Consider the following 26,957-nt stretch of genomic DNA (forward strand, 5'->3'; position numbering starts at 1 on the left):
TCGTCTACTTCAGCATTATGAACACTTTTCGTTGCCAGGAATTCCCACTATGACTAAGTTTTCAATTTTTCATTTTTCAAAGATGTATTCAAACCATCACGGTTTTTGAGATCACAATGCATTTTTCACCCACTGGATATCACATCTCTTGGCTTACAATCCTTTTACTGAGATCTGCTGAACAATTCTGTCACATACACAAAGATGTTTTTACAGTATCATCCAAGTGATTCTGCAACAAATGCTTATTTTATAAGAGCTGCTAGAAAAACTACTTCAATAAACTTTCTCCTTGCCAAACAACAAAAGGAGGAAGGTATTTAGTTTTACACTCCATAAATAACTGGTTTATTTTATCTACTTATGTATACCATGACATCAAAGCTGACATCTATTTTTATCCATTAATTAAAAAATAGATATTAACCTGGTGTATTCAGGGTCAGGTATTCATAGAAAAAAAGTAACTAAGGGAGAGTCATTGAAAGTTCTGTCTACAAGAAAAAGTAACCTTACAAAATGAGAAACATCTAATCACTACAACTATTCTTGCTCTTAAGAGTGTTACCTAAAGTCTCTGGGAGTTGTCATGGGAAACAAGAGTTTTAATGCGGGTCAGAGGCACTGGTCCATTGCAGGGTGACTGACCTGCTGCAATATCAATTTCATCCAGAGGCACTGAGTTAAGTGGCTCTCCCAGTCTTAAAAATATTCTGAAAAAGAAAAAAGTACAATGAAGTAATTGCATCAGTGTAAAGCATGGTCTGACCTTATCAACTAATGAGGGCTTAAAGCTGGAGTTAAATAAAATAAAGAAATATCTATACACAAAATTAAGATTTACACTTTAAACTTTTCCTGTTTTTCATAGGTTTTCCCACAAGTTGCCTGCTTTTCAAGCAAACTAAGTGTCAGATTGATGTGCCAGACTCAACTGATGAGTTACAATTTTTCAAGATCAAATGAGAACTTGATCCAAATATTCCTGAATTATGTTACTGAAATTTTATATAAGAAACAAATAGTTTTAATTATATTGCTGAAATTTATATATTTCAAGCTAATAATAGATTCACAGCAATAAAATATCTACGGTACTACAAAAAATTGAAAAACTACTACACCATATAAAAATTATTTAGGAAATACAATATCACTATTTATATACAAGCAGGAGCTCTATGACAGACCTTCTATTCTACCAATAAGGATTCAGTATTTAGGTCCGAGGCAACATACAACTGGAATGAACTGAGTTGGTAATAAGAACAATTTATTTTGAAAATCTTAAGGAAACTCCAGGGTCCGGAAACTGTATTTTACCTACAAAACTAAAAGAAATTTATTTTTTCCTTTAGTGCTGAACACTGTACCATAAAAGGTTTCTAAAAAGCTGGGGCATCAACCATCAGCTGCAAATCTGACTAATTACTCAGCTAACTGAAATAGACCCTGGAACACAATCCAAATGGATAGTCCTAGAAAGTGCAAATTTCATATCAAACACAGCTTTGATTTTCCATACCAATGAAATGGGCCAGTCTTAACAGTAATGGAGTACTAGTACAGAGGTAAATAAGGATGATTTCAAACCTTAAGTCCCTGGGATGTATTGCTTGAGCTGCTAATCGTTCAATATATACTGAAGAGGTGCATGTAGAGGGCACTTTTCATTGGACCAGCGCTACCGAGCATCTGGTGAGAAGATCTCCAACTAAACCGCTCTCACACATAAGCTGCTGATTGCGCTCAGTCCGAACCAAAGACTGAAATAAAAAAAAAATTTCTGTCAAAAATTTCTCTTCTAACAAACTACTTCGTGATCAAAGAAGCAGAGAACAAATGTTTGCGGACTTATTCCTCAAGCCTATAAAAAAAACACCAGAAATACACAAACATTCCTACAGAAACTGGGGGCAACATTCCCACAATAAACATGGCAAATTCAACTTCAAAGTCCTTTACATCTATAAGTAATGATACAGAAGGACATAAAAAGAAAATAAAGTTATTTTGAAGACATTTCCCATTACGTATTGGGGTTTTAAAGAGTGGCTTCTCTCCATTTTCTTCTGCTTTTGTGCTTTCCACCTGAAACCTCATCTAGTCCATGTCTTCACCTATGCCCACTGACCTTTTATGTGTCTTTGTCTTGATACACATGCTCCAACCATCTCCATCCTTCAGCTCTAGGGTTAATGTCCAGCCATTGGACACGGCATCTCTCATCAAACTCTTTATTTGTAACATGGTCTTTCCAATCCAATTGTGTCCTGAATCTTAAGAGTTTGTCTTCAAAATTCTTCAAAATCTTGTCCATATTCTGATATTAAAGATGCTCTAACTTACTAAATAGTCTCTTTCATATCATCCTGGTTTTTGCAATATACTTTTCTTACTGCACTGGTAATGGAATAAGTTACCAACATAAAAGATATACTTCATTTCCTCCAAAGCCTGCCTTCCTGCTACAGTGTACAATATAGTTTGTTTGCTCCCCTCCTTACAATTTTCTCTTACAAATATGAGAATCAGCAGTGTCCTACTCTCTGCAATACTGAGCACTTCCTGTGACATCAATAATAGTTACATTTGATATTGCTATATTCCATAGCATCCTTTCTTTACTTTCCAGTAACCATTAACATTCTTCTGCTTACACTGGTTTTCAGTTTCTTGTATTCAATCTACTGCCTAAGTTTATTCTTTTTGCATGAAGGGGTTATCAGATACAGCACTTTATATAGTTCAATACAGTATGTATCTTAATACTTGATTCCTTGTTAATTATTATTATTATTAATAGGTGTTAGTTTTTCCAGACCTCTGAGTCTCAAGTAGACTCTTCTCGGGCTGGTTCTCAGGGATCAATCCTGAGAAAAAAAAAAAAAAAAAAAAAAAAAAAATTAGACTTTATTTGAGAAACCCGTCTTATTTAAAAAATTTATGATTTTATTAATTGAAAAATCCCTGCTTTCCGCAAGAATATTTTTCATTTCCGAACTCCGCAGATAAATAGATCTTTGCTGGGTCCAATTTGGGCACTCAACAAGCAAATGCTGTACTGTCATGGGTGTTTGACATCTGTTACATTTCACTGGGTCAGCATGTGGTGTTGACATCAAGTGACCATGTGAGAATCTTGTGTGTCCTATACGTAGCCTTGCTAGGATCACCTCTTTTGCTCTTTCCTCCTGTGAGGATGTCCTCCATGCATAGACTTCAGTTTTTATATTTTTAAGTTTATTTGTTGTTGGCACAGAGGCCCATTCTTCTTTCCAATCCTGGTAAATTAATGTTTTAACTGATTTTACCCAGTCTGACACTGGGGCATATGAAATTGTTGGAGGGATAGTGCAGGCTAATTTGGCCGCAGAGTCTGCATATTCATTTCCTTTTATTCCTACATGTGCTGGGATCCAACATATTTCCATTGATATTCCTGATTGGAGGAGTTGATGAATTTTTATTTGAATTTCCTGTACTATTTGGTTTCCTGGTTTATACTGTCTTTCATTGCAATCTATAGCGCTACGTGAGTCACTGAAAATAACAGAGACACTTGCTTTTGCCTCAGATATCATATCTAGAGCCATCTGTATGGCTGTGACTTCAGCAGTAAATACTGATGATATTGAAGGTAGGCTTTTTTTACTTAACATATTTTTCGAATATGCAGATGCTCCTACTTCAACATTATTTTTGGAGCCGTCTGTATATATCATAAATTTGTCGCCTTTTCTTCTAATGTGCTCCAAAGCATGTTGGCGGTACATTTCCGTACTTGTCATTTGTTTTTTGAGTAGGTAAGACAGGGAGGTACATATCTTTACTCTATTTAAAATCCATGGTGGTGGCAATTCCATTGGTGGGTGAAAAATTGGATTCATATTATGTATGTTCATTATGTATCTAGCTCTTTTTGGGAAAGAGCTAGTACTATTAACTGCTGTTACTTGATTACAGTTTTGGAAGCAGTAAGTTGCAGGAGACGATCCTGCTTGCATTGAAAGACCTCTTTGTATTGTTATTAAATTACGGTGATGTTTTAAGGGCAAAACACCTGCCTCCACCAAAAGTGAGTTTGTTGGGGACGATCGGAAAGCTCCTGTGCACAATCGCACGCCTTCATGGTGCACTGCATCGAGAGATTTTAATGCAGATTCTGAGGCGGATGAATATATTGGACAGCAGTAATCTATTATGGATAAGACTGTTGCCTTATATATCATTAATAAAATGTCTCGCTTTGCTCCCCAATTAGTGTGTGATAACTTTTTTAATATGGCAAGGGCTTTGATGCCCTTGGCTTTAATGTATTTGATGTGCTCTTTCCAATTTAAATGTTGATCAAATATTACTCCTAGATACTTTGATTTTTGTACAAAATTGTATTCAGTGCTATAAAGATGCAGTTTGATTGTTTGGTTCTTCATCCACCTTTTGTCTTTGGTAGAAGACGATTGCTTTTGTTTTATCAGTTGAAAATTTAAATCCAACTGAATTTGCCCAACTACATATATTTGAAATGGCAGTACTGAGAACTCTCTGAGCATGTCTCAGATTACTACTCGTATAGTAAATGACAAAGTCATCAACATATAAACTGTTTTTTACACCACTTGGTAAATTTATAGTAATGTCATTGATTGCTAAAGCAAACAATGTACAGCTCAAGACATACCTTGAGGGGATTCCTTCTTCCAGTTTATAGGTTTACCTGAGTAGGAATTTTTCTACGCCTTACTTGAAAAGTTCTGTTTGTTTAAGAAGTTCTTTAATAAATATTGGTAAGTGGCCTCCTTAGTCCCTGGAGTGGAGTTTTTGCATGATGTTATGTTTCCATGTTGTATCGTATGCTTTTTCTATATCAAAAAATATAGCTACTGTTAATTTCTTTTGTTCAAAGCCTTTTTTGATATGATCTTCTAAATGTGTTAAGGGATCTAGGGTTGATCTGCCAGCTACTGAACCAGATTGTGTTGGTGTTAAAATGGATTCTTTGGTTATTACATACGTTAATCGTGCATTAACCATTTTTTCTAAGATTTTGCATAGGCAACTTGTTAGAGATATCGGTCTATAATTGGATGGATTACTTGCATCCTTTCCTGGTTTGTTTATTGGAATAATTATGGCATGTTTCCATTTATCAGGAAAGACACGTTTTAGCCAGATACTATTGTAAAATTTTAATAAATATGATTTAGCTATAGGAGCTAATTTTTCTATCATTTCAAATGATATTTTATCATATCCTGGTGCAGAGGGATGACAAGAGTTGATGGCATTATCTAGTTCATCCATGTTAAAAATATAGTTATATTCCAGGTCTTCAAGAGTTTCAAAATTGAGTATTATCTTTTTGTTTTCTGATACTTTGAAATGTGTATCTAGGCTGGAGTAAGCACTGATGTTTTCAAAATGTTTCCCAATTATGTTTGATATTTCATAAGTATCATGGTATATTTTTCCATTTAAATGTATTGCACTTCTTGGAGGTCTTATATGTTTTCCATTGATTTTCCTTATCTTTTGCCAGACATCCCTTGTGGATGTGTTTTGAAGATATGTTTGAGACATATTCCTTCCATGATGCAATTTTTTCAGCTATTACCGTTTTTCTAAATTTGGCTGTATATTTGTTATATAGTGGTTTAATGTGGTTAATTGTTATGTTTGTTATAACTATTTTGTTTAATATGTTTATACTATAGGGCATTTTGTTGAGTGATTTAAGGCGAGTTTTGAGTCTGTTTAGATTGCGACTCAATATATGTTTTATTTTACTTAATGTTGTTAATGTTGGATTCCACCATGGGACAGGGGATTTTGTGGAATGTGTTTTGGTTTTTGAATACTTTTATCTGCAGCATTTATTATGAAGTTTGAGAAGGATTCACATGTAGTATTGTGATCTTCATTATGTGGGAATGGTGGTATGTTTCGTGTGTATAGGAAATATTTATCCCAGTTAGCTTTTTGGATATTATATCTTGTAGGTGGCAATATTTTGACATTACTTAAGTAGTTCAGAATGATTGGGAAATGGTCACTTGTGTATGAATCGTCTAGGACGTTCCATTCAAATTTCTCCGCTACATCATTTGAACATAATGAAATGTCAATTGAAGAAAAGGTTAGGTGTGTATTTGAAAAATATGTTGGAACTTCGCTTTCATTGAGACAATACAGATTGTGTTTCATTATAGTATTCTCTATGTTGATTCCGGATGTGTCAGTGGGGTTATTAATATCCCATAATGGATTATGTGCATTAAAATCTCCTACTATAAGTAGTGGTTCCTGTATACTTTTGCTAATAAGTTCAGAAAAATCACTGAAATTTGCATTGAAATTTGGTTGGTTATATAAATTACAAATAGTATTTTACTTTTATCAGGCATATACCGTTTAATTGATGTTATTTGATATGGCATAGATGGTATGTCGAAAGGTTCATATGTAATGCTATTATGAACGTATATGGCTGTGCCTAATTTTCCACCGTCAGTTGGTGAATAACAGGCAATTTTATAGTGTTGGATATTTGTAGGGTTACTTCCTATATGTTGTAGACATATGCACATTGGGTTGTGGTCTCGTATGATTCTTTGTAATTCACACCCAGACGTAGTCGGTTAAGAGACCATTTATATTCCATTGAATGATTTTATATTCCATTATTGGGAGGAATTGGTGTTAAATTCTGTAAATTGATTGCTGATTTTACTTTATCTCGTAGTTTATATGCATTTGAATTTATTTGTGGTTTTTTAATCGTTGTATTTGTATGTTGGTGTATTAGATTCTGCAGTTGTTTGTTTTTCACAATTGAATATTGGTAAGTCTATTTTTTATTTTATAATTTCCTTTTTGTATTTTAAGGATTCAGAACATAATTCGTTCTCATGTTGGTGTGTTAAAGGCACCTCCTTAATTTGGTAAAATCGTCAATACAATTTCGTACTGTGTCCTCTGTCTTGGTATTAAGTTGGTTATATGTACTTACAAAGCATTCATTACAACCACAAGATGAAGCATGTTTGGTAATGTTAATTATTGGTTCAGAAGTTTTTGGTCTAGCTTTAGAAATTTCTGGTTTTGTAATTCTATTGTTCCTTTTCTGTAGTGATAAGGACTGTTGGTTTGAGGGGTTATTTGTTTTGTTGTTGTTAATGGGATATTTCGGTCTTGTGGATGGTTGGGGGGTGATAGTTATATTTTGGTTTGGTTTAATGGTATGATTTTCATTAGTATTATTTGATGGAAATTGTAAAGAGTGATCTTTACTGTCCAGATGTTGGCTGTTTGATTGAGATTGAGGGTAATTGTGTATTTCCACTTGTGATGAGGTTAGTTTAATATCTTTTTTAAAATGTTCTCCTGGGTTGAGTTGGAGGGGTCTCTCTGGATTGATTGTAATTTTCAATATTTACTTTTTTTCCCTTAGGTGGGGTTCTTTCTAGAATTCTTTTCTTTTTGCCAGTTCGATTATCATCATTATTTAATTCTTCTTCTATTGGAAGTTCTTTTCCATGGATAACTGAATCATCTATGTTGGTGGTGGTATTGGTTGTTGTAATATCACTTTTATTTTGGGTTTCAGTATTATTGGTATGAAATCCAGTTTCCATGTTTATACTATCTTGTTTGTCATTGTGCTGTTTGATGTCTTGATTTTTAGTCACATTTGAAAAGGTGGGGGTTTTGGATGGATTGTTAACGCCTCTTACTTTTAGCTCAAGTCTGGCTTCCATGACTGACATTCCTGTCCTATTTATTAACAACTGAAGTTCTGTGTTATATTGGTAAAATGAACACTCCTTATAGAAATTTCTGGTTTTGTAATTCTATTGTTCCTTTTCTGTAGTGATAAGGACTGTTGGTTTGAGGGGTTATTTGTTTTGTTGTTGTTAATGGGATATTTCGGTCTTGTGGATGGTTGGGGGGTGATAGTTATATTTTGGTTTGGTTTAATGGTATGATTTTCATTAGTATTATTTGATGGAAATTGTAAAGAGTGATCTTTACTGTCCAGATGTTGGCTGTTTGATTGAGATTGAGGGTAATTGTGTATTTCCACTTGTGATGAGGTTAGTTTAATATCTTTTTTAAAATGTTCTCCTGGTGTAGTTGGAGTCTCTCTGGATTGATTGTAATTTTCAATATTTACTTTTTTTTTCCCTTAGGTGGGTTCTTTCTAGAATTCTTTTCTTTTTGCCAGTTCGATTATCATCATTATTTAATTCTTCTTCTATTGGAAGTTCTTTTCCATGGATAACTGAATCATCTATGTTGGTGGTGGTATTGGTTGTTGTAATATCACTTTTATTTTGGGTTTCAGTATTATTGGTATGAAATCCAGTTTCCATGTTTATACTATCTTGTTTGTCATTGTGCTGTTTGATGTCTTGATTTTTAGTCACATTTGAAAAGGTGGGGGTTTTGGATGGATTGTTAACGCCTCTTACTTTTAGCTCAAGTCTGGCTTCCATGACTGACATTCCTGTCCTATTTATTAACAACTGAGTTCTGTGTTATATTGGTAAAATGAACACTCCTTATATTTTGCGTGATGGGCTAGTCCACAATTAATACATTTTGATTGTTTACAGTTCCAATTAGTGGTATGGTCATCTGATGCACAGACTGCACATATAGCTTTATTACGGCATCTTTTGTATGTGTGTCCATACCTTGAGCACTGTGTACATTGTAATGGTTTAGGAACAAAGGACGAACTTCTCTATTTTGTCCAAGAATTTTTATTTTAAATGGTAAGTCTTGGCCTGTAAATTTTATTTTGGCAATGTTGATATTTTACTTTTATCTTTCCTACTTGAAATAGAGTATATTTCTAAATCGTGGATATTGTTATATCTCAATTTTAGGGAGTCTAGCAATAGTTGTTTTGAAGGAAGCTCCTGCTCGCTATTGGGTAGGATGACTGTACCCTGTACATAATTCAATGTTTCATGGCTTGTAATTATTACCTTTATATTATTTATTTCTGTTATACTTAAAAAGGCAGTGGACTGCTTTTTATTGGTTACTTGGATAAGCCATTCATTGTCCTTGATGTGTCTGCATTCCATGTCTTGTGTTGGATATATGTTAAGTAATTTGTTTTCTAGCATCGCTGCTGAGATTTTGTTGTCAGCTTTGAGGACTAGAAATCTTGACCAATTATCTGGTCCAAAGAGGTCATCAAAATGTACCAATGTGGATTAAGTCGGTAATTTTTGTTTCTTTGGTTTTTGGTCCTTGTTTTATGTATGTTGCTTGTCTATTATGATTTTATATTTTTCTGTATTGCTGAGAGGATTATTTGTCTCTAATTCAGAATTATTGTTCATCATATATGGTTCCATTGTTACGATATTGGAGTTTACCAATTTATTTTTGTTTGTTTCTTTTGTATTTATGCACTCTATTTGGTTTTCTGGCTCTGCTGCTTTACTTGGAACAGGGTGTTCCTTTGTATCTTTTATAGTACTTTCACTACTTGTGGCAGTACCTAGGAATTCGGGAGTGACGTGCCAATGGTCATCAACTGTGCCGTAGTTTTTCCATCATGGGGCCCAGGGGTACTCAAATCATTTATTTCACAGTTCATAAATTTTGAGTTTTTACACAAACACACACACACACCACACACACACACACACTAACAACATCACACACACACACACACACACACAAAAAAATTCTTGAAAAGATATCATTGGCCCTTCGCGAAGTTAAATTTTCTGCCAAAGGCACAAGTGAGAAAGGACTCCCAAATGTCCGCATCCCTACCCTACCCCAAAAGGGGATGGCATAACATGATTAGTATGGCCCAAGTGTAGCAGAACCCGCTTGCTAGGACTAAGAGTATTATGTTAATACAATTATCCCCATCCTAATCACATTATGGGCAAACTGGATAGAATGCCGAGAGTTCTATTCCTAGAACCAGGCCCCCTGGATCCGTGGTCCAGCTCCACAGAATAGTTCCGCCTGAAAAACAGGTCCGAACATTGTCGGGTAGATGATGGATCTACCACAGTTCTCACTATTTAGCTTCGGATTTAACTCCACGTTAAGCCATGATATGTTTCTCATTTATTTGCTTTCAAAAATTTTGGCAAAAAATGGAAAGGTCCACATAAGTTTACTCGAAAATTATAATGTCATATGGGACTCTTGGGTTCGAACCTGGGAAGAGATTCCTGAGGTTCGAGAGCCCCCTCACCACGTCAAGGTGGTCCCAAAATAAGAGGGGGGTCCTTGTTAATAGGTTTAATTAATTTAACTCCTTGCTACTTACAAGTGCTTGAGATAAAAACATAAAATTACAATTACAGGCACCAACTCTGAAGATCAAGGCAAATTGCTAACCTTAAAGCCTCACATACGTATCTGTGTGATTAAAGTATCCTGTAATTTTTCTTATGGTAATGAGTAGCAGTCCCAGGGGTAAGCTAAGCATTTAGCAAAAGAATTCAAATTAACAATGAAAATTAGAAGCAAATCTAACTACCAGTCATATCAACATAGTAAAACTAACCCTCTCGTGATCTGATGATGCGTAGCGCGTCAATAAATTTTTTCTGTAAGTGCACAAATGACGCGCCAGGCATGTCATATGTAAGTCATTTTTGGGAAAAATCACAAAAAAAAAAGCATCAATCATAGAAAATGTAGCTGATGCCATTAGATCGACAGATAATGAATCTCGAAGAAAACGCAAACCCAAAGCCACTAGCTTACTTAGCTAACATACAAAATGTCAACATATGTAGGTTGGAAAATCTGAAAATTGCACTCCGTAAAAAATGAGCATTTTTTAATCAATTACAGCTCATTAGCAAACACATTTATAGCAAAATTATTGTTTCCGTGTAAAAGATCAAACATTTCTACACAATTTAGATACGTATAAAACAAACAACTCCCCAAACCTAATTATTATATTTTTTCATGATTATTTCCAAAAATCAAACTAACGATTTTTCTTAAAAATGTCACGATCATCACATCGTTTTTATTATTTCTAAGCCTCATAAAGATGTTCTGATTGCTTTAGGAAATAATTCAATCATTTTGCCGACATAATAACACTAACCAGAAGCGTATATCAGTTATAGTTCGGATGTTTCGAATTTTACCAAAAAACTTTTCCATGCGCATGTTCTTTTTGGCCCGAGGGGAAAAGTCATGTACCTTACACCCTTATATTTTCAGCCTATGCGCAAGAGGGTTAATAGAACAACAACATTAAAATCAACAACAACTGTATTTGTTATTTAAAATAATTTCAATAAAAGGATGAAAAAAGCTGACCTTATGTTATTCAAAAATAGCCTAAAGCAACTGGTCAACACGGTAGAGCCAGCACACCTTGTAAGAAAAAAAAAATCCACCAAGTGTGCCACAACAACTGGGGGAGGGCAGTCAGAATTGATTTAGAAATTAAAAAAAAGCCAAGAAGGAAAAGATTAGGTAAAGAAATAGGCCCTTTCCTGACAATCCACCCGAGCAACTTTAGCTTGTTTCAGTATCCGTTGAGTAGGAAAGCAGAGCAGTTGCAGAAAAAATGTTGAAGTAGCAGGATAAAGACCTTTAAAGAATTCAAGAAAATTCTGAGAAAGGGCATAATGAAGACATGAACCAGATAACAATTCAGGCAGAAAGTGCCTACGGCAGGAAAGGATATGAGAGAACTATTTTTTCTTATTTAGTGTACCTCCTTTAGGAGAAAATGTGACATAAAAACATGAATGATGATAAGGCTACAGAGCATTTCATTTTTCATTACCTTTATCAGATGAGCCGTATACAACTGAAGAACACATGCCATTTGTGGATGGGATGGATGCTGTATAGATGGAAGCAAATGAAGAAGAGCTGTCACCACACCAGAATGAACAATTACTGGCTCAGTTGGTGCTGGTCCCAAATTCAAACCAGCAACTGGTCGCTTACTGCTGGGTGAAATATCAAGTACTTTGTTCTGAAAAATGAAAAAGAAGAATCAGTATCAGCACAAAAAGAAACATCTACAACTTTTTTCTTGAAAATAAAAAATTAGAATATAACAGAAATCCTTGTTATAAAATCAATGTGAACCATTAAAGATGTTAAAAGTGGAGAATTTTACCCAAAAAAGCCTGCTAAAGAGAAAGTGCTTTCAGCCATTTCCAACGGATGTCACTATGTATAAAGCAGCAATATGTGTAAAAACCACTTACATCATTACAGGTCCCAATGCTTGGTGGTGTGAAACTTGGAACAGATGCCTTGTCAAAAGCATCCAGAGCCATATGATACATGAGCTGTAGAATTTGTACCACTCTCACTAAAGACACTGGGATCTCAGGTGGTGGCCTGATCAAAATACAAAAAAGAAAAAAAATATCTAAATTATTTCTGTGAAATGACTCCCACATTCCAACAGACAAAAACATTCTAATGTTGGTAAAAACAAGTTTTCCATTTCAATAACCAAAACTGTTTATCACTTATAAAAGTAAAGCTCGTTATTCCAACACATGAAACAGAAGAAATTGTTCTTACATGTACTCAAGAATAGGTGTAGTGAAGATCGTATGGAATGTGTTGAAATCAATCCCATCTGCGAGGGTACCGCACGCCTTTAAGGATCCATCTTCTAAATTGATCATATCAGCATGGCCAAGAGGTACAATATCTTTAGATGAGTCTTGAATGTTTGTGGCAGTCATAAAACAACCAAGGAGTCGGAGAGTATCACAGAAACTAGTGTAACAAATCTGAAAAATTGATATCCATAAAATCTCACCAACATTCCGATTGTTTCTTTCTATAATACTGAACTAAGCTTATCCCATTTTTTGATAAAGTCACTGCTTGTACAGAATGAAAAATTACTCATAATGCATATAAAGGCAAAAATATAATAGTACGTATACATAAAACCATTCATGTGTAATACTCACCTCCTGATGAAAGAATTTAGCATTGGCTGGTTCAAATCTCATGGCAGTTGTTAATGTGTGAAAGACATTTAGTAAAAGAGTCAGAATCTGACGGGAAGGAACAGTACTCCAAACTGTGGGCATCACATCTCCTAAGCTTCCTTCTAAGCTGACCAATGCACTCATGACATAGACAAAGCCTCCAACTTTGCGGAAAACTGTCCTTGTTCTATGAGACTCTTTCAGACACACCAGAAGAGACTGAAACAATAAACAATTTTCTTATATAATGACCACCTTTTTAGAAAAGATATTACAACAATTTTTTTCTAATTCATCCTTAATAAATTATATCAGTTTACTACAAAATAAGATTAGTGTTACACACCACTGCATAACCAATAAAACCAATCCTAAATGAACTGTTTATCATGTTAATCACATGCCTCCAATACAAAACCACAGGGATCATTAAGTGCCCCTGCATGATGTCTGAGGGGTCCTGTTGATGGATCCACTATGCTTAACTGAATTTCAGGCAATGCTAGTCAGCTGTCAAGTTGATTATATCTTTAGCTTTTATTAATTTCAGGCAGGTTAGGGTGTGACCTTGTCTAAAGTGCTCATGTATGGCTTCCTCCTGTGGGTGGCACGTCAAGTTCAGAGATAATTAAACATCCCCTCAAAGTAAAAGTGAGGGCATACCACTTCAAGGCACTGGAATCAGCATGTGTTGTTACTCCTCCTCCTCATATCCTTGGTGGGAGGAGATGGGTTGTTCTATAGTATGAGGTTAGCAGTTCCACACCAACCTCCCAATACACGTTAAGGAGAAGTCTTGAATCAGATAATGACCGAGGAAGATTTCAAGACCTTTCAAGGATACCTGAAGAATGCTCCACCCTCTATTCCACACACAAAAAGGGCTAGCAATGATACTTTTTTATTTCTCAGCCTTATCATATCATGGGTTCCCTTAGCTTTGTCAATACCATTTACAAACACTACAGAAAGCTATAACTTTGTTCCACATGGCCCTTTAACCATTTAAATCAGAACTACAGTGAATTGATGCTGTACTGAAGGAACAGCCCTGAAAACCTTGATGGTAATATGTACCAAAATTGCCACCAGGACAAGGATGCGTTAAAATAATCATTGACAAGATCAAATCACCCATGAATCCTGCCCATCAAATAAGATTAATTATTTTCAATAAAAACTGAAAAAGTGGATAATCGGTCATCTCTCAGATGGAGCTGTGATGATTTTCTAGTCCCGAGTTCTGTCCACAACCCAACTGCCATCCAAACTGTTCACATATGTACTTTCTTCAAGTAACCATTTCCATATATTTTCTTACAGTACACTCCTTCGTTTCTTGCAGTAAGCAAGCATTTAAAAATGCATGAATCATTTCTTCAACATCAACCCAGCATTTAAAAATGCATGAAGCATTTCTTCAACATCAACCCATACACTTGAGATACTGAAGACATTCAGAATTCAAACTGACCAAAGGTTACTTAACAGAGAAATCACCTTGCCTGTCAATTTTACAGCATTTCGTCTATTTTCTTAGTGCTCTCATTACATCCTAAGGAGAACATCAACTATGAGCTCTACTGTGGAAAAGCTCATAGAACTGGTTTTGTTTCCATGACTCAAAAAGCAATAACATAAGCAGTTTTAAAACCAACTGATAAAACTTCCAGTAGCAAAAACTTCTGATCCTTTGCATAAAAATAAAATTACCTTGAGGATATCTATTTTAAGCTGTAATTCGATTGGAGGAGCTGAGTGTAGCAAACCTAAGAGAGATCCCATGTCATCATCACTTCCACTTGCTAAAATCAGCTGCTGCATAACACCTGTTTTAAATAATAATAAAAAAAGACACTTTAGTATAATACATAATGGAAAAAAATTTGGGAAAAAATAGTTTCTTCCCCACAGAAAACACATGACACACTGGAGCAGTACACATAAAACAAACATTTGTAGTCAAAGTGGTAAAGAAAAACAAAGGAAATGTAAAATAGTTGTTATAAAAATCAATAATACAACATATGAATACCGCGAACCACTCTTGAAATAGGTTACACCATGCACTGTACAAAGGTCCTGAATATCTTATTTTTAATATCTGAAATTCTCATGCAAGCAAATATAAGATTTAGGTAGAATATCAAAGACTGAAACTTAGGCACCCAACCCAGTCCATTCCATTTTAGCTAAACAGCATAACACCTATCTACTTTATGTGTGCAAATATGAAGGCTGACAAAGTCTAAGGCTTATTTATCAAACATTAACCAAAGAAATGCGTCAATATCATTTTACAACAGTACGGTGTAGCGGCTATCTTAACAAAAATGCTACTCTTCAGAATCTAATACATAATTCTACCAACGGTTTCGTAATTACTTCGTGCATGTGTCAACAAAATATATTTTCTTTCACTTTGTTATTTTGTTATAAGCCATCAAAGTTACTTTTATTGTGCGACATGGCATTTTGACCGATGAATAAGTGGTGCGGTAGTAACACGGGTATCGGGTCGGTCAGTTGTCATTCATGGGTGGGGAGGGAGCTGGGTATCACTGGGCTTTGTTGGGCTCATTAGAGGAAAGCGTATTTTTACTCCTTGTTATGTCGTGATGTTTTATCCTATTTTTGACAAGTAACCATAACAAATTACGTATTGTACTGTATATCGGAGAGTGTAACAAGAATGAAAATTACTTTCTGGGCTCAGCTCGTGTCGCTGCGCGAAATATCCTTTAATCTATTATTTCTAGGGTAAATGTACTAACACATACCAGAGAATAAATAAAATAAAGAAAAAGGTCAGTACAACTGACTCGCTCACCCTCCAAGAGGGTGTCGGTATGAACACTAGGCGAGTGAGACCACTACCACGAGCCAAAAACCAATAGAAATCTCCCACAACAAAAACCTCCATGAAGGAGAGCCGACCCACAGAGTGAGCAGCTCGTACTACTACTACTCCATCCCATGCTGCCGACTGCTGCGCCTCTGGTGGTCATCCTTTTCAGTTAGCACCTCACGAGCAGACGTGATATTTTTCTCTCTGTGTTTTTTGTGCCCTTTCGTTGGATTTATCTATGATGGAGCGTGCAGCTATTGCAGCAGCTAAGTTAAGTACTCAGTATTTATGGTTAATTGGTTTTTTCCGGCCCTCGGTCAGTATTTGCCGTTTTTTAGGTATAAATACTAACTCGGGGTCGGAAGCATGGCAGCATGGTTCTGCCGCGTGGTGGGTTCGTTCTCGGTCTCCCATACCTAGAACATCCCATTCTCTATGTACGCTCTATATTTATTATCCGTTTTACTTAGGGTACTGTCTACTCAGGTTTGTCATGCATGCATGTCTTTTACCTTATGTAGGCTTCTTCTTTCCAGACCCTAGTCCCGGCTCTTAGTATCGGCCTCTGACTAGCTTTGAGTGGTAGACTTTCCTTCGGGTTAGTCGTACACTCCTGGATTTTTTCTCCTACTTTATTGTTTTCTTTCTTTTATTTTATTTTATTATACCATGTATTTTGTTATGGTTAGGTTAGTTGGGCGTCTGGCTTAGCCTAGGTCCTGGCTCCTTGAGCCTATGCTACCGCTCATCAGTTCGGTTGCTTCCCTATAGCATCTCTCTGATCAGTCGGTTTTGGCCCAGTGGGTCTCTATGCTACCGCTTTTCAGTTCAGTTGCTTCCCGATAGCATCTCTCTGATCAGTTGGTTGGTCCTAGGTTTAGTTGTCTTATTTTAGCCTTACCGTCTCGTGGTCACTACGCGATCACGAGACAGCCAGACGCCTGCCCAGTCCCTTCCCCCCTCCTCCCGCTCTTCCATAGAGTCGGGGGAGGGTGGGTCGGTCTGCCCACGCTCGCTCCTCATACCCGAGCATGCCTCCCTCTCTCCCCCCAGGCGGAGGGGCCAGGGAGACGGGACAGACCCAGACTGGACGCGACCTCTCCGGCTTCTCGGTCCGGCCCGGTAGTGATGTGATGGGGGGTACTGGCCTTTCCCCCCATCCGTTGCTTCCTTGTCGCTCCGGTTCGCTCGAGCCTGTTTGTCTCCTCGCTCTTCCCGACCTTGCTAGGTCTCCTTTCATGATCGGAGTCCTGGCATCCAGCGGGAAGTTGTTTGTCCACCCAGTAGGGTGGACCGGAACATACAGTGGGTCCCTGCTAACCTTACCGTATTGCTGAGTTACTACACTCCGCTACGCACTGGACTTGCTCCGGTTCGTTTGAGTTTTAGGTTTAAGAGTTATTAGATTAACTATAAGTTTATCTTAAGTACCTTAAACCTTTTCCCCCCTCCCTTACATGTTTTACCGGATATCTCCGGGATTATAGCCTATTCAGGCGGGGCAGGGGGGGGTTATGCCCAAATTTTTTCCGAGCTCCGGCATGCAACGGAGTTCTTCTGTCCTTTAGCCTGTAAGTGTGATTCTTTAAGATACTCATGTGTCTTCCCACTTACAGGCCACCAACTGTGAGCATCCGGGATGCGCCGCCACACTTCAGGACCCATGTGGACACGAAGTTTGCCGGTCCCATGCTCCATGCGCGACTCTGCACGGGGACATCCAGGTCTGGTACCATGAGACGTGTACCATATGTTACGATCTGGTGAGCCAGCTTTTAGAAGGGGTGAGTATTCCATCTCCGGTAGCTGCTCCGCTTCTGTTTTAGTGCTTAAGTTTCATCATCCACTTTAACTTAAGGCATCTAAGTTTAAGTTATATTTAAGTTTAGTTTAAGTGATTCTTAAATCTAACCTACGCCCTCTCTTCCAGGCGCCGGCAGTGAAGGATACCGCACTGGCAACCCTGCGGGCCTGGGTCGGCGGTTTTGGGAAGAACGCCGCCAAGGGTATGCCCTACATCTTGGAGAAGCGGTTGGCGCTGTTAATCTTCCCCGGGGGCAAGGCGACAGGATACGTCGACCCAGTAGAGGCGGCCCCTACTATCGCCTTCATCCAACAACAGCTGGCTGCCTCATTAACTGATCAAGACCAGGATATCTCCACAGACGTCGCGACTTTAGATATTAATGTAGAACCTATGGTAGGTGTAGACGACCTGTTGGTCGAGGTAAGTAGGGTGGACACCCAAGGGTCACCCTTGGGTGTGACTGTTTCTTCTCTACTCCGCAACCTCTCCATCCTTCCAAGGATTTACAGGTGATGAATTATATACTCCTCCTGACGCTTCGGTTAGACCTAAGGTCAAGGGTCAAGCAGTGAAATCCTTGTCTAAGACGTCGTCGTCGTCTAAGAAGTCGACTTCGGCGTCATCCTCCTCACGTAAGTCTCCGGCTGCGAATCCCGGAGCAGACAAGTCTAAAACTTCTAGCTCCGGCTCTAAGTCCTCGAGGAGTAAATCCTCCAGAGAGAGATCTCGCACCCCGGCAGAGTCACCAGTTCCGCTACCCTTGGTTCCGATTCAGAGCCACCCATCCACCTCCGCAGCAGCTCCGGCCTTGGACTCCAATGCTGGCCTGTTGCAACAGGTGGGCGACCTGGTTGGGTCCCTAAAGAGTAGCATGGAGCAAATGATCTCTCGTCTGTCGGATAGGATTACTTCCCAAGACTCCATTATAGCCGGACTGAGAGAAGCCCCCCTAGCCTCTCCTCCACTTTCCAATACGAGCGGAACTCAGCTTCCTCCGTATGACTCACTACCTCCGTTCTCGATGAACAATCCATGGAGAGTAGCGTCATACGCCCCCTTCCAAGACGGTCTCATTTCCATACCGGAATTCGGAACTCGAAGGATAGAGGACTTCGAGTTCTTCCCGGAAGACCTCCAGCCTCCGTTCATAGGCTACGCAAGGCTTACAGCTTCAGCCATGGTTCGGGATGATAGGGTACCTAAGGAGACAGTCCTCTATTCACGAGACCAGGCTCAGAGAGAATGGCTCAGATGTTTAGAGGACATGGATTGTTCCAATACCAGGATACAACCTTTCAAGAGTCCCTTTACCATTTTCACAATGGATGAGAGTACCCCGCTCCCGTTCCTGACAAAGATCACGAGGTCTACCATCCCAGCGGCCCAGAAGGGGGAACCCATGCCTCAATTGAAGGAAGCAGATCCCACATCTCCGTTGCTCCCTTCAGCCGGAGAATTGTGGGAGGACTTGCCAAACACCTTCTCAGCTGGCAAACTCAAACCGGACTGTGCTATGGAGCAGTTTGGTGAAAAGCTACCCAGGCTCCCAGATAGCCTTATTCAGGCTGAATTTGACGCAAAATCGCGACTAGCCAGATCAATTAACTCTATGGCTATGTCCGAGGTAGCAACCATAGCTTATGGTTCAGAGCCGCTTTTTAAGCTCATGACCAAAGCACTGACTCAAACGGTACAGTCGGATATGTTTGAGTTTGCCACTGCTAGAATGAATTGTAGGAAGCATGTCCTACAAGAGGCAACCATTCGACATGAACCGAATAGGTTGCTCTCGTCTAACATCTGGGGAGCAGATCTCTTCCCAGAAGCTATGGTGAAGGAAGTTCAGTCAGAGGCTACGAGGCTGAACCAGAGCCTTAAGGACCGTTGGGGCCTTACAGCTAAGAGAAGACAAGACATAACTCCTAAAGGTAAGGGACAGAAGAAACCTAGGCGTTTCCACCCTTACCAGAAAAAGCAGCCACGCTTTCCTCAGCAAGTTCCAACGGTGCCCTTAGTGCAAACAGCCCAACCTTCCACCTCTAAGGCTCAATCACAGCCAATTTATGTGATATCCCCTCAGCCTCAGCCCTCCACCTCTTACGCCATCTCTCCAGCTTACAATCAAGCCTTCGAGAGTCAAGCTTCACAGAAGTATGACCGCTCGGTAAGGAGGCAGAGGTAAGCGTTCCTTTCGTGGGAGAGGATCGGGAGGCCCCTTTAACAGGGGAAAGCACTTCAGAGGAGGCCGAGGTGGTTACCAAAGCCAATGAAGAACTTCAGGTAGGAGGAGGCTGTTCACTTTCGCCATCGGTGGAACTTCAGCGAATGGGCTCAGAGCATAGTGTCAAAAGGCCTGGGTTGGAGCTGGTTGACGAACCCACCTCCATCCAGACCTTTCCGTCAACTTCCTTCCAAAGAATTGACAGAGTACGCAGAGGACCTCCTTCAGAAAGGAGCTATAGCGAGAGTCAAGAGATTAAAATTTCAAGGTCGCTTGTTCAGCGTGCCAAAGAAAGGCTCACAAAAAAGAAGGGTAATCTTAGACTTGTCCCGCTTAAACTTAGCCATCCGCTGCGACAAGTTCAAGATGCTCACGATCTCACAGGTGCGGACCTTACTTCCCCGTTGTGGGGCAGTCACCACCTCTATCGATCTTACAGACGCCTACTATCATATCCCTATTGCAAGACACTTCCGTCCGTATCTGGGTTTCAGGATAGGAGACCAGGCATTCTCCTTCAAGGTAGTTCCCTTCGGACTCAACGTGGCACCCAGGGTGTTCACGAAACTAGCGGAAGCAGTAGTGCAACAACTCAGATCACAAGGGATTATGGTAGTAGCGTATCTCGACGATTGGTTGATCTGGGCTTCAACAGTCTAGAATGCAACAGAGCCACACTGAAAGTGATTCAGTTTCCTGGAATATCTAGGCTTCAGATAAACAGGACCAAGTCAAGACTCACTCCAGAGTCAGTCTTTCAGTGGCTGGGCATTCAATGGAATCTATCCTCCATACTCTGTCGATTCCATCAACCAAAAGGAAAGAAATAGCGAAGTCAGTCAAACAATTTCTAAGTCACAAACAGGCATCAAGGAGAGCTCAGGAGAGGATCCTGGGTTCTCTCCAGTTTGCTTCAGTGACGAACGTCTTAATGAAAGCCAAACTGAAGGACCTAACCAGAATCTGGCGCTCACGAGCAAATGTCAGGTCCAGGGACAAACTATCCTCAGTCCCTCTGATTCTAAAGAATCGTCTTCGCCGTGGGCGAAAGTCAAGAATTTGTCAGTGTCAGTACCACTTCAGTTCCCTCCACCAGGAATTACCATCCACACAGACGCGTCCTTAAGCGGCTGGGGAGGGTATTCCCAGGTCCAAAAGGTTCAAGGGACTTGGTCACCTCAGTTCAGTCAGTTCCATATAAACGTACTGGAGGCAATGGCAGTGTTCTTGACTCTAAAAAGATTACGCCCACCAAAGTACTCCCACATAAAGCTAGTTCTGGACAGCGCAGTGGTAGTACATTGTAACAGAGGAGGCTCCAAGTCACGTCATCTAAATCATGTGATGGTAGCCATCTTCTCCCTGGCAGACAAGTTCAGTTGGCATCTCTCCTCCACTCACATAGCGGGAGTGAGAAACGTCATAGCAGACGCGTTATCCCGATCAGTACCCCTAGAGTCGGAATGGTCACTGGACAACAGTTCGTTCCAATGGATACTTCAAAGAGTCCCAGGGCTACAGGTGGATCTCTTCGCATCTCAAGCGAATCACAAACTCCCCTGTTATGTAGCCCCCAACCTGGACCCTCTGGCCTACGCCACGGACGCCCTGGCTCTAGACTGGAACAACTGGAAGAAGATTTATGTCTTCCCCCCAGTGAATCTTCTTATGAAAGTTTTAAACAAACTCAGGACGTTCAAGGGTCAAGTGGCTCTAGTAGCCCCAGACTGGCCGAAGAGCAATTGGTATCCCCTAATTCTAGAGCTGGGCCTTCGTCCTCTTCGGATACCCAATCCCAGGCTCTCCCAGTCAGTACAAACGAAGACTGTGTTCGCTTCCTCAGGGATTCTCAAAACCCTAACTTTATGGATTTCATGAAGTTTGCGGCAAAAAGAGATGCGAATATTGACCCTCAGAATATTCTCTTCTTGGAATCCGATAAAAGGGATTCAACTTTGAGACAGTATGATGCTGCTGTCAAAAAGTTAGCAATCTTCTTGAGAGAATCTGATATCAGAATCATGACAGTTAATTCAGCTATATCCTTCTTCAGATCCTTATTTGAAAAAGGTTTAGCAGCTAGCACGATTACGACAAACAAGTCAGCCTTGAAAAAGATATTTCAATTTGGGTTCAACATAGACTTGACCGATTCCTACTTCTCGTCTATTCCTAAGGCATGTGCTAGACTTAGACCTTCTGTAAGGCCTACGTCAGTTTCATGGTTCTTAAACGATGTTCTAAAGCTGGCTTCAGAAACCGATAATGACACATGCTCGTTTATAATGCTCTTAAGGAAAACCCTGTTTTTATTAAGCTTAGCTTCAGGAGCAAGAATTTCAGAACTGTCGGCTTTATCCAGAGATCCGGATCATATCCAATTCCTTCCCACAGGGGAAGTACTACTTTCTCCGGAACGTAGCTTTTTAGCAAAGAATGAAGATCCTTTGATGAGGTGGGAACCTTGGAAGGTACTACCCCTTCCACAAGATGTATCTCTTTGCCCAGTTACAACCTTACGAGCCTTTCTGTCTAGGACCTCCTCATCCTCATCGGGTCCCCTCTTTAAGAGGGAAAAAGGTGGTACTTTATCCATTAAAGGCATCAGGCAGCAAATCCTGTACTTTATTAAGCAAGCCAATCCTGACTCTTTCCCGAAAGCACATGATGTTAGGGCAGTGGCCACCTCAATTAATTATTTCCAACACATGAATTTCGATGAGTTGAAAAGTATACCGGATGGAAATCGCCGACAGTGTTCAAACGCCATTACCTTAAGTCCTTGGAAGCTCTGAAATTTTCAGCAGTAGCAGCGGGAAACATAGTTTCCCCTGACTCTAGTTAATTTGTAGTAGAAGATTCAGTCCTCCTTTCTACCTGCTTCACCCAACAGTTCGTCTATTCCTACCGTGTTCATTTACATTCACCTGGTGTCTTAGCTGCTTTTATGATGATGTAGTGGGTGCCCCTTACTTTTTTGCCAGGGACACTCACAGATGATTATGTATTTTGATCTCATGATGTTACCCCTTATTTTTATGCTAGGGGATACATCTCATTTGTAATGGTTACGGGTTTTGTATATTAAGTCATATGCATTCCTTATATATTAATATTTGATTGCTTTAATTGCTATTATATTTTTGATACATGCCTTTACACAGATACTATTTTGTTACATGTAAGCCAATTTACCTCTGTACATATGTAAATTATCTTATGATAAGAAACATGTTTAGAATTAAGGATAATTTAAGCATATTTCTATTTTGTATCACTGTGTATTTGTATCTTTTTAGCAATTATATTCCTTTTTATATTTACATTATTTTTTATTTGAGACCTATTCTGAATTATTTTATTACTTTTGTTTACAATCTTGTGCTATTTCTCTGGTACGATTTCGCGCAGCGACACGAGCTGAGCCCCAGAAAAGGGATTTTGACGTAAGGAAAAATCTATTTCTGCGATTGGCTCGTGTCGCCAGCGAAATCCCACCCTACCCATCCCTTCGCCCAAGATTGTCTGCTAACTTGCAGGATGGCACCAGAGGCGCAGCAGTCGGCAGCATGGGATGGAGTAGTAGTAGTACGAGCTGCTCACTCTGTGGGTCGGCTCTCCTCATGGAGGGTTTTTGTTGTGGGAGATTTCTATTGGTTTTTGGCTCGTGGTAGTGGTCTCACTCGCCTAGTGTTCATACCGACACCCTCTTGGAGGGTGAGCGAGTCAGTTGTACTGACCTTTTTCTTTATTTTATTTATTCTCTGGTATGTGTTTTAGTACATTTTACCCTAGAAATAATAGATTAAAGGATATTTCGCTGGCGACACGAGCCAATCGCCCAGAAATAGATTTTTCCTTACGTCAAAATCCCTTTTATATTTTAAAATCCTGAGTATAGAATTTTTTTCTGTTCTCGAAAAATGAATGCTCTTTCTAGTTGCAATAGCAGCAATTACTGTTTACAAATAGTTTATTTGCTTCGTGGGTATTTTTTTTATTTATCTAATCATACAATAATTATTATTAACCATTGCTATTATTGTAAAGTATGTATATATATCATATTTAAGACTATTCGATCTTTATTACTTACAAGTTTCAAAATTCTATCTTTGTTACTTATAAGTTCAATAATAAAAATCACCTATCATATTTGAAGGAACAAAATGGAGTAAATGATGCAATCTCTTAGTCTTTTGCATATACTAATATGTGTAACAAATAAAATACTTTGATATTTAATTTACATAAAAAAATCAATTATCGTAAGTATGTAAAAAAAACTTAATTCTGATGTTATTGGGAAGGTGAATTTATAAATAAACGTAGTAAATAAAATTTGAATAAACTTTACATAAACTTAAGACCTATGGGGTCATTTGAGATCAGTCAGAGTAAATACAATAGGTTTTTACTTAATCTTATTCTTGCTTTTGTTTTATTTATAATACGCACTATACCAAAACCACAACCACCACCTATTGTAGGAATGTGCAAAAAAGGGATTTTGACGTAGGAAAATCTATTTCTGGGCTCAGCCGTGTCGCTCCGTGAAATGTGTCCTCTTTAGCACTATTTCTAGTAAAATATTGCTATATACCAGAGAACTGCTAAATTGGACATGTCAGAAGTCTCTGACTCGCTCACCTAAATAAAAGGTGTCGGTATAAAACTGGGGCGAGTGTTAAACACTACCACAGCAACCCCTCCAATATGGAAATACGTAATTAATATAGACATTTCATATTTCATAAAAAGGGCTATTTTCTCTCTCTCTCTCTCTCTCTGAATAACAAACAATACGTAAGTCGCTTTCATTGTTATCAAAATAGAGGTTTACACATACCCAATACAATATAAACAATTACTATCATGGTAACTCAAACTGATTGTTATGTTTTATTACATTTTATTTCACCACCCCTCAAAAAAAAAAAAAAAAAAAAAAAACATTCGGGAGTGTTACCGTAATTTGCACTAAACAACCGCGTGCTGACGTAGGTTTTGGGAGTTTGCCGCGCCTTTATTTCCCTTGGTGAGCAGGATATTATGTTGTGATATTATGTATGTGTGTGTGTAAGTATGCTATTATATATGATTTTTTTATGGCACATGTTTCTAATATATTAACATAAAAACAAGTCTTGACTGAAAAGAACAACATTTCAGTATTTTCCCTTGCGTAAAAGTTAAATTTTGTTCTATGGAGAATTTCCCTTTCTTTATTATACGTACGTAAATATATATGAATAAAATAAAGTTCTAAACATTAAAACTTTTACTAGAGAAATATTTTTATCATGAAAAAATAATTCAAGTTAAACAATGTTATGAGGGAATTTGTGGAAAAAAGATAGAAAATGGCGCTCTGAAGAGGCTTATAGCAGTTCTCCATGCAGCCGCTAAAGAGGCTTGTATCAGTTTCTCGGGTTAATGACAGAATACTGAAATTTTGTCGTCCTAACCTTCCCGGAAATTAAGCAAAAATACATTCTCTCCTTGAATCACTTTTGAATAGTCTCAAAATCTATTGTAAATTAAGTTAAAAGTACACCCAATGACTCAACAACAAGCCATATATTTTAAGTACATACATGACTATCTAAGATTTACGTAATTTCTCAATAATCATTGCCCTAGTTAGTTGACTGTTCAAGCTTAGATGAAGCATTCATAAGCTAAATACTGTAACTTGCAAGAACAGTTGATGTCAATGATCTGATGACATTCTTTTAACAAGACTATTTCATTATTCATAACCTATTACAAATACTAATATTATTTCATACAAAGGAATCATTTCTAGGTCCTGTATCACTTACAAATACTATTATCATATCTGTACATATCCTGGAATATGATTCTTTTACCATCAGGCAGTACAGCATTCTAAACAAAGAATTTATTCCTTTTGTACATAAACTGTTAGTAAATGTATATGTTATATCAAGTCCTTTCATGTGTAGAATGTGCAACACTTGCCGATTAGACAAGACTAGCATGTGATTTATGAAATCCTTTACCATGGCCTATTCTAGCCATATATCATTCTTCTACCTCATCTACAGTAGGCTCTAATTATTTGCATATGGGGAACTTTACTATATAAGAATGTCATATTAACCAAAGTGCTACAACTCCTAGCTTCAAAATATCAATGGAAAACTGTTTCTCACCCTCACTTCAAAATTAAAATCAACAGTATTGAAATTATTTGGTAGCTACACATACAAAACTATCCTCACCTAACTGAACCAAATTTCAGTCAAAGCCCCCTCTACTATTGCAACAGAGTATGGATCATTTTTTTGTCAAAACACACTCATGAGGAAAATTTTCATGTAATGAAAGCACAATCTCTTCTAAAACACTGACATGATATGCAGAACACAAATATCTCCTTTTTCTCTCTCTTATTTATGCATTAATAAGCTGGGATGCATCTATTCCTCTACTTGTGGCAGATAAATAATCCTAAGCACAAGATTCAGTTGCTTTACACAGGGTGACATAAATGGAGCCTAATGTATAATGTGTCAGTGAACTTACTTAGAGCCTGAAGTCGGCATTCAAGATGAGGCACAAGAGCTACTGCACACTTAGCTCCTCCAGACTCACGGAAGACAGCAGCATTCTGACTATTAGCAGAAAGAAGGTGCGTTCAATGCTTCCATAACCCAAAAGCCTAATCGCTCCTCAAGGTTTACGTTATCACCTGGAATACATAAGAAAAAAAAGTCATCTTTTAACAGACGTACCTGGCTGTCATTCATACACATGTATGCAGTTGCTGACAAAAGGAAATTCAGACTGAAGAAAAATGAAGAAAATATACCATATAGCTAATCATGAAAAGAAGCCAGTTTGCAGTCATTAGTAAAATCAGAAAACATGAGTAGTACTGTATTATCTACTGGATGCAATCATTTTGGAAATAGAATGACTCAATTCAAGTGCAATATACAGCATAAAACACCCCTACATGCTTATCATTAATCTCTCAGTGGCAAGAATTTATCAAGGCCCTATGCATCACCCGTGTGTCAAAGGAATTGAGTGACCAATTGATCCTACTTATTAATGGGCTACCTGACC

General features: G+C 38.4%; 1 protein-coding gene across 1 annotated transcript; it reads right to left on the minus strand.

The window, feature by feature from the left end:
• Positions 1 to 1,670: 1,670 nt before the first annotated feature.
• LOC135210547 (WD repeat and FYVE domain-containing protein 3-like) lies at positions 1,671 to 26,517 on the minus strand. Its single transcript, XM_064243412.1, has 7 exons — positions 26,412 to 26,517; positions 14,697 to 14,812; positions 12,963 to 13,202; positions 12,562 to 12,776; positions 12,237 to 12,372; positions 11,804 to 11,998; positions 1,671 to 1,766 (listed from the first exon to the last, which is right to left on the minus strand). Exons 2-7 carry the CDS (start codon positions 14,805 to 14,807, stop codon positions 1,671 to 1,673), a joined length of 993 nt encoding a protein of 330 aa, XP_064099482.1. The 5' UTR covers positions 14,808 to 14,812; positions 26,412 to 26,517.
• Positions 26,518 to 26,957: the final 440 nt, after the last annotated feature.

The sequence above is a fragment of the Macrobrachium nipponense genome, chromosome 39, assembly GCF_015104395.2.
Source record: "Macrobrachium nipponense isolate FS-2020 chromosome 39, ASM1510439v2, whole genome shotgun sequence".
Classification (NCBI taxonomy): Eukaryota; Metazoa; Arthropoda; class Malacostraca; order Decapoda; family Palaemonidae; genus Macrobrachium; species Macrobrachium nipponense.

Coding starts and splice junctions, on each gene's coding strand:
- LOC135210547 (XM_064243412.1), bottom strand. CDS start 14,807: ATGCAGCAGCTGATTTTAGCAAGTGGAAGTGATGATGACATGGGATCT. Junction 12,777..12,962: donor CTAAATTCTTTCATCAGGAG/GTGAGTATTACA, acceptor TCAATTTTTCAG/ATTTGTTACACTAGTTTCTG. Junction 1,767..11,803: donor ATACGGCTCATCTGATAAAG/GTAATGAAAAAT, acceptor TTTTTATTTCAG/TCTTTGGTTCGGACTGAGCG.